The 7,889-nt window shown below is 35.2% G+C and overlaps 1 protein-coding gene across 2 annotated transcripts; it reads left to right on the forward strand.

Moving 5' to 3' along the window:
* The first annotated feature begins 799 nt into the window (after window positions 1-799).
* LOC104087933 (scarecrow-like transcription factor PAT1) lies at window positions 800-4,448 on the forward strand. Of its 2 annotated transcripts, none has more exons than XM_009592526.4 (2): window positions 800-963; window positions 2,165-4,448. In XM_009592526.4, the coding sequence occupies exon 2, from the start codon at window positions 2,374-2,376 to the stop codon at window positions 4,006-4,008; it is 1,635 nt and encodes a 544-aa protein (XP_009590821.1). In that variant the 5' UTR covers window positions 800-963; window positions 2,165-2,373; the 3' UTR covers window positions 4,009-4,448. The 2 variants fall into 2 exon arrangements, with proteins under 2 accessions (XP_009590821.1, XP_009590822.1); XM_009592527.4 differs by having other exon boundaries at window positions 831-963; window positions 2,181-4,448.
* The last annotated feature ends 3,441 nt before the right edge of the window (window positions 4,449-7,889 follow it).

The following is a 7,889-nucleotide window of genomic DNA, read 5'->3' on the forward strand; positions in this document are numbered from 1 at the left end:
ATACTAGGTGTAACGCCCGGAATATTGAGACCTACGCCCCACAATACTTACACCCACAAGTACGCTTGAGTGTATTTTTGGTATTGGTTTATTTTTGGTTCATGTGTCGCCCAAAAAACGCTTTTTGAAACCCCCGTTGTGACGAATACTACTTTTGTCTTTCTTCTTTTAACTGTCTATAACATGGCTTACTAACTTTGAAGATTCAATATAATACGATATTCTTGTTAAAGCATAAGTTATATGGGTGCAAAATGAAAATAGATGAAGCAAAAAAACAAAAAAACAAAAAAAAAAAAAAAGAGAAGAAAGAAAGAAATTGATCCATACCATACGGGAATCTAGTACGAAAGACTATAAATAAATTTCATAATAAAGCATGGGTAAAAACAATAACTCAAATCTATAATTATGGCAACATCCAAACCAATCTCAGAATAAATTGAGTTGGTTGACACTAAAAACACTCAAAAATTACTATTACATGTTTTGTTTTGAGAACACTATGAAAAACAAATGAAGGTTGAGCCGTTGAAGTAGATACAGCATTTAAATCTGAGTAAGTAAATTATTTTAATTTTAAATACAACTAAGAGCGAGTAGCACCCTACTTGCCCACTTGTTTTTTTATTCATCAACTTGCCCACTAATTGTTGATTAAGAGTAATTTAGGCCACTAGTATTATCAATTAGAAAATACACCTTAGTGGCATTATTGTTAATTATACTAACGTTGAGGACCTTTTTATTAACTTTAACCTTTTTATAATACTACTTGAATGAATTCACAGAAGGGGTTAACTTGGTAGGGTCCTGTCCTCCCCTACTCTCTCTCTCTCTCTCTTTCTTTCTCTCTCTCCACATTAAAACAGTTCTTTTAGTTGTAATAATGAAAGAAAATATCTTTTTAGAAGGGAAAAAAAGCAAAAAAACAAAACAGAATCTGGGATTCTTCAGTTTAAGGTTGGTGTACCAGCTACTGAATTGATTTGAATTACAGTTACATTCTTGCATTTCAGTTCAGAATCTTTGTGTCTGCTTCTGTGCTTTGTTGTTCCATTTCAGTTTCCCTTCTTTTCTTTCTGCTATTGAATAAAAATGCAATTTTGCTATATGTGAGGAATTTTCGATTGAAACGCTGAAGTTGTCCATTTTTGCAATATTTCAAGTGTCTGCGGTTGGTTTTATGCTCGGTTGTAACTTTTCAATTTCACTTCTTTTTCTTTCTGCATTTTTGGATAAAGATGCATTTCTCCTGAGAATTTTGGTATAATTTAAGGAATATTTTAGTAAAACTTGAAGTCAGTTCATTCTTGCATTTCTATTCAAAATCCTTTTTGTTGCCTCTGTCATCTGTTGTACAATTCAGTTTCCCTTCCTTTCGTTCTGCAATTGGATTAAGTCGCAATTTTTCTGGGAAAATGGACTATTAGTTTAGCTTGGTTCTTTGTCTGGTATTCTACAGTTTAAGGTTGGTGTAGCAACTACAGTTTGATAACTGCAGTCCTTCCTTACATTTTAATTGAGGATCTTTGTGGTTGTTTTGCTCTTTTAGCCCATTTCAGTTTTCATTATTTTTCCTGCAAGTCGATAAAGTTGCAATTTTCTGAGAATTTTGTTTCCATTTAAGTAATCTTTGCGGGTAACTTGAAGTCTGTGTTTAGCTTGGTTCTTGGTCTGACTTCCTTTTGCATGAAATCTGCCATAAGTGGAATTTGAGAATTATAATAATCTTACTTCAAAACTAAAACACAGGTGAGAAAGGTCTTGTAGTGGGACTAGGAGAATGTTTGTGGACAAAGTGATTATAGGCCTGAATTAGATAACTTGGATAATTTTGGTGCAAAAGATAAGTATAATCCGGCTGTGGGACCAAAGCAATCTAAATTGATGTTAATGGGAGTTAAAATAGTTTATTGTAGTTTATCTTTTAGATGTGAACACACATGTTTTCTTCTTGGTGTGGGCTAATTGCTTTAGAAGCTTTCATTATTTTTTAGTTTCTTGGCCTTCTATTTGCATTAATGTGGTTTTCCTGCCAACCTTCTGATGTTATGTACTTAGTAGAAATCTTATGAATTTTCATGCTCTAGTATGATTGGAAAATTAAGTTTCTATCTCTGACTTCATTTTTTTCTCTTTTTTGCTGCTTTGATGTATCAAGTAATTGACATGTGTAGGTTCAATTAAACTTCCTAATTCTGCACAGTCTGTGAGTTTGTTGTCGTTGTGAAGGAATATTAAAGGCTCTCGTTGCAGCAGCCAGAGAACCTTGCTATATAAATGGTCTTTGTAGAGTGCAGTAAACATCTAGGGTGAGCAGATGCAAGATTGAATACATCATATACAAAAGTGGCAGTTAGCATCTTTTCAATGCAAGCGTCACAGCGACTTAGAAGATCAGCCATGTCTGATACTCTTTATAAATCTGTGCAAAAAACAGAGGCATCCTATCTACCTCAGTTTCAAACATTAGACAAGCAGATGACCAATATTAATCGAACCCAAGGAGGTAATCACTCCATTCAAACTTATTCTGATTGGTATTGCACACTGGAGTCCTCCTCACCTACTGGCAAGTATGCTGTTCAAAACTCAATATCAGCTGTCAGTTTCACTCCAAATGGAAGTCCGATTTCCCATCAAGAATCTCAGTCATGCTTATCAGATGTACATTACTTGCCTGATACTAACTACAACTCCCCAGTAAGTGGATCATGCATTACAGATGATGTGAATGATTTCAGGCACAAGCTAAAAGAATTGGAAACTGTAATGCTGGGACCTAATTCAGACGTTCTGGATAGTTGTGATAATTCCCTGCCGAGCTGTATGACCTCCCCAGAAATTGGCTGTTGGAGACAAATGTTGGAGGCGATACCTAGAGGGGATTTAAAACATGTGCTCATTGCGTGTGCAAAAGCAGAATCAGATGGTGATTTGCTTACAGCTCAGTGGTTGATATCAGAGTTGCGTCAAATGGTGTCAGTGTCAGGGGAACCAATTCAGCGACTCGGAGCATACATCCTTGAAGGCCTTGTAGCAAGGTTAGCGGCATCAGGAAGTTCCATATACAAATCCCAAAGATGCAAAGAACCAGCTAGTTTTGAACTGCTTTCATATATGCATATTCTTCATGAAGTTTGCCCCTACTTCAAATTTGGATACATGTCGGCAAATGGTGCCATTGCAGAAGCAATGAAGGATGAACAAAGAGTTCATATCATTGATTTCCAAATTTCTCAAGGGAGTCAGTGGGTTACTCTAATCCAAGCTTTTGCAGCTCGGCCTGGAGGTCCACCTCATATCCGCATAACGGGTATTGATGATTCCAAATCAGCCTATGCGCGTGGAGGAGGGCTTAATATTGTTGGCAAGAGGCTTTCTACACTTGCTGAGTCCTTCAAGGTGCCTTTTGAGTTTCATGCTGCCGCCATATCTACTTCTGATGTTCAGCTAGAAAACCTTGGAATTCGACCTGGCGAAGCACTGGCAGTAAATTTTGCATTTGTGTTGCATCACATGCCAGACGAAAGTGTGAGCACCGAAAATCATCGGGATCGACTGATACGGCTGGTTAAGAGCTTGAATCCCAAGGTGGTTACTCTTGTTGAGCAAGAATCTAATACAAACACTGCAGCTTTCTTTCCTCGATTCCTTGAAACGTTAGATTACTATACTGCCATGTTTGAATCAATTGATGCGACACTCCCAAGGGCGCATAAGGAGCGCATCAATGTTGAGCAGCATTGTTTGGCAAAAGATATTGTTAACATCATCGCCTGCGAGGGAATTGAGAGGGTGGAGCGGCATGAGCTTCTTGGTAAGTGGAAGTCACGGTTTAGAATGGCTGGTTTCAGCCCATATCCTTTGAGTTCATTGGTGAATTCTACTATCAAAGCATTGGTAGAAAACTACTGTGACAAATATAGGCTTGAAGAAAGAGATGGAGCTTTGTACCTCGGTTGGATGAACAGAGATTTGGTTGCTTCTTGTGCATGGAAGTAGAGTTGTTAGTTTTAGTAGCAAGCTTGGTGGGTGGAATCTTTAGTTTTCTTGTCGTAGTTGCGGAATGGAAGGGGAGCCTTGGCGTAACTAGTAAAGTTACTGTCATGTGACCAGGAGGTCACGGGTTCGAGCTGTGGAAACAGCCTTTTGCAGAAATGCAAGGTAAGGCTGCGTACGATAAACCCTTGTGGTCCGACCCTTCCTCGGACCCCGCGCATAGCGGGAGCTTAGTGCACCGGGCTGCCCTTTTATTTAGTCGCTGAATGGTTTGAGAAAAAATAAGGTCCTTTTATTTAGTAGCTGAATGGTTTGAGAAAAAATAAGGTTCCTCCATAATGTACTCATTTAATCAATCAGTGAAGCTTCCTTCTTGGAAAGCATTAATCCAATATGCAATGCTGGTGCTTGTAAGATTTTGCTTAAGGTGCCATTTTATGTTCTATGATCTATAACCTCCTGTTTTAGATTTGATATCAGTTGACATTTGAGTGGTCTTCCGCAAAGTAATAAGTTGATGCATACAACAGATTCTTCTTGTACAAGACTGGAAATGTATCACAAAACTTCTTGTATATCCTGTACTAACTTGCTGTCTTGAGAACATTGGCTTTTAAAATCTTCCATTTTTGGACAGATTTTTTGAAAATTATTTCTCACTGAAATATGACCAATTGTACTTAAAATTATGTTTCTTGAGACATTTTCTTTCAAGTCGCTCAAAATGTCACAAAGGAGGAAGTATACGTCCATAATGTTTAGTTCTAATGTCGTTATTGATAGAGTGGTATTCTTTGCCTTTTAAATAAATAGAGAAAGAAAAAAAGTTAAAACTAAAACCAGGTTTTATTTCACTCGTAAAACGAATCATTATTGAGACACTATTCAATTAGAGCCCTTTACCTTTTCATAAGAAAAAAAAAACAATATTCAATTAGAGCACTTCCAACTGTGATCTTCGTTATGAGGAGGCACCTTTTCCGAAAATTTTAGAGAGTTATTTGGTGTCCATAGGTATTTTTTTTTAACTTGTCCACCTATATGAATTATGAGGACATAAATAAATAATCTTAAAAAGCGGAATTTTGTTTGTTTTATCAGCACATTAGTCCAGTTAGAGCAAGACAAGTTTACAATAACTTGTCACTTCTCTACCAATAATTTGGAAAGTGAATATTGACCATCTTATAGATAGCAAAATAGGAGCCACGTTTTTCATATTCTTCTTCTTCTATCCTCTTGAGGAGCAACATATATATAATTAATAAAGTCGGTCGGTTGCCTTAGTGTATTAGAAGTGAGGAGATCGAATGCACTGACACCGCAATAACAAAAGAGGCAAAAGCCAACATATATTTGAACAAACCAAAACTTTCCCAGCTTGTGGGGTTTAGTCTACAGTCAAAAACTCAAACCTGCGAAATATTACATGCGCTTAATTAAGACTGCATGTCCATTAAATTATGTTGTCTAGAAACATTTTGCTATCATGATGTACACAGAAGTAAGCGGTGTTAGTTGTCACATAACAAATTAAATGAACAAATTATTATAACAATATTATGTTAAGAAAATATCTTCAAATCATATAGATAAAAAACAATTCAGGTACATTAATACAAAACTTTCTTCAACAACTTTTCATTCTTTTTGAGATGAATTCATAATAACTTTTTTAAGCAAATAGTGTAGTAACAATTTAACACTTTAACTATCACAGGTTCGATATCTAACGCACTCTCATTTCAACAAATGAAAGCAAAAAAATGCAAATCATGTGTTTAGGGAGTTTTGATTACAAGGCTATGTTTCGTGCGGTTGTAGTCAGTTTCTTGGAAAATATACTTTATGATAAAGTTATTTTTTTAGTGTTTGATTTCGAGGAATTATTTTTCATCAAGAAAATGACTTTCCTCACTTATCTTACAATTATCTTGATTTATAATTTCATTTCACTTCCTCCAACCAACACTTAGACATTAATGTTAATTTTACTCATAAAGTTCATGAAAGATTCACATATTTTTTGGTTTGCTAATATTATTATCAATCTTTATTACTCTCTCCTTTTTAATTTATGTGAACTTGTTTGACTGGGCACGGAGTTTAAGAAAACAAGAAGACTTTTGGAATTTGTGGTCCTAAACAAGTCAAAAAAGGGTCAAGAGTATTTGTGTGGTTATAAAAGCTTCTCATTAAGGGTAGAATTGGAAATTTAAGCTAAATTATTTCTAAATTTAGAAATGGGTCATTCTTTTTGGAACGGACCAAAAAAGAAATAGGTTCACATAAATTAGAACGGATAGAGTATATTTTTTCAGAAAGTTTTTGGCTCATCAACAAACAAAATGGAGAAAAATTACTTTTTCCATCTATGGGCCGAAATTGTTTCTTACAATTATCTTAACTTTAATTTTATAGCACTTGTTTCAACCAATACTTAAACATTTATTATCAGTCTTTACTCAAAAAATTCATCAAAACACTTTCTGATTTTGGGTTTATTATTATTATTATTATTATTATTATTATTATTATTATTATTATTATTATTATTATTATTATAAACTTTACAAAGAGAATTTCAGTAGACCAACCAAAATCAGAAAAATATCCATATAAAGTATTTACCCAAAACATTTTTTTTTTTGTATGAAAAATAATTTTCATCATACCTAACTCAAACAATGTTTTGTAAAACGCTTAGTATATGAGTCCGAAACCAAAATAATGCATTTTTGGACTCAAAGAACAAAAACATGTGAAAAAAATACACAGTGACCAAAAAATATATAGCGTCGTTTTAAAAGACTCTATACCTTAACGGCCGTTTGGCCAGTTAGGTATAGCGTCCTTTAGAAAGATGCTATATATATAGCATTTTTTTTAAAAGACGCTATATGTATTATTGTGGACCCATAAATAATTCTTATGGGCTTAACTGACATAACAATAATTCAATTGGGTATAGCGTCTTAAGCTAAGACGCTATACCTCAAATAATTCACCTCCCGGAATGGTTTTTGCCTTATATAAAGACGTTAAGGATTTTGTAAAAATCCATTCAGAATTACTCTAAGTGTTGTGAAATTTTTGTTTGTTTAATTGTTTTGCATTTTGTCATAATGTCTGAAGAGCAAAGAAGTAGGATTTTATTATATTGGGGGGGGGGGGGGGGGAGGGGAATGAGGTTGTGGTGGTGAATAACTCAGTAAGCTATAGTTTATCTCCACAGTCTCATGTTAAGTTGCCACTTACAATGGAGTACGATACATTGGTATCGTTGTTATGTAAAAAAATGAGTGTGAGCAAACGTTCGGTGAATCTTAAAATAACCGGAAGATCTTCGTATTCTGTGACTCCGCAAGGGGTTGCTTGTTATGCTGAGTTTAACATCGAAGACGATGAAATTTTGAGAGATTTTTTGAGGACTCCAGATGAATACCGAAAATTTATTATGATAAAAATGTTGGAAATGTACGTCAAGGCTGAAGACATTCGCAATAATGTGGTTGCGCAAAGTAGGAAAATCCCTCAATCATCGGGTGGTTATTTTGGAGCGGTTTTAGCAGAACAGGTTCCGGCTGAAAGAGTTTGGCCGGATCTAAACTTATCTCCACGGGCGAATAAGGAGCGAGAAAATAATTTCTCCCCTAGTATATATAATCCACAAGCAGAGTGGTAAACTTCATTTTTTCTACTGTGTTACGATGTATATTTTTGTGTATTTTATTTGTATTAACACTCATATATTCCACAGGGGGTACCGACCAGATATGAATTTTACAAGTTATGAACCAACGGTCAGTTGGAATATGCCGAGTTTTGGTGTGTTGGATCATGGTGGTCCATCCGAGAGTCAGCATCAACAAGATAATGTGCAT

The sequence above is a fragment of the Nicotiana tomentosiformis genome, chromosome 5, assembly GCF_000390325.3.
Source record: "Nicotiana tomentosiformis chromosome 5, ASM39032v3, whole genome shotgun sequence".
Lineage (NCBI taxonomy): Eukaryota > Viridiplantae > Streptophyta > Magnoliopsida > Solanales > Solanaceae > Nicotiana > Nicotiana tomentosiformis.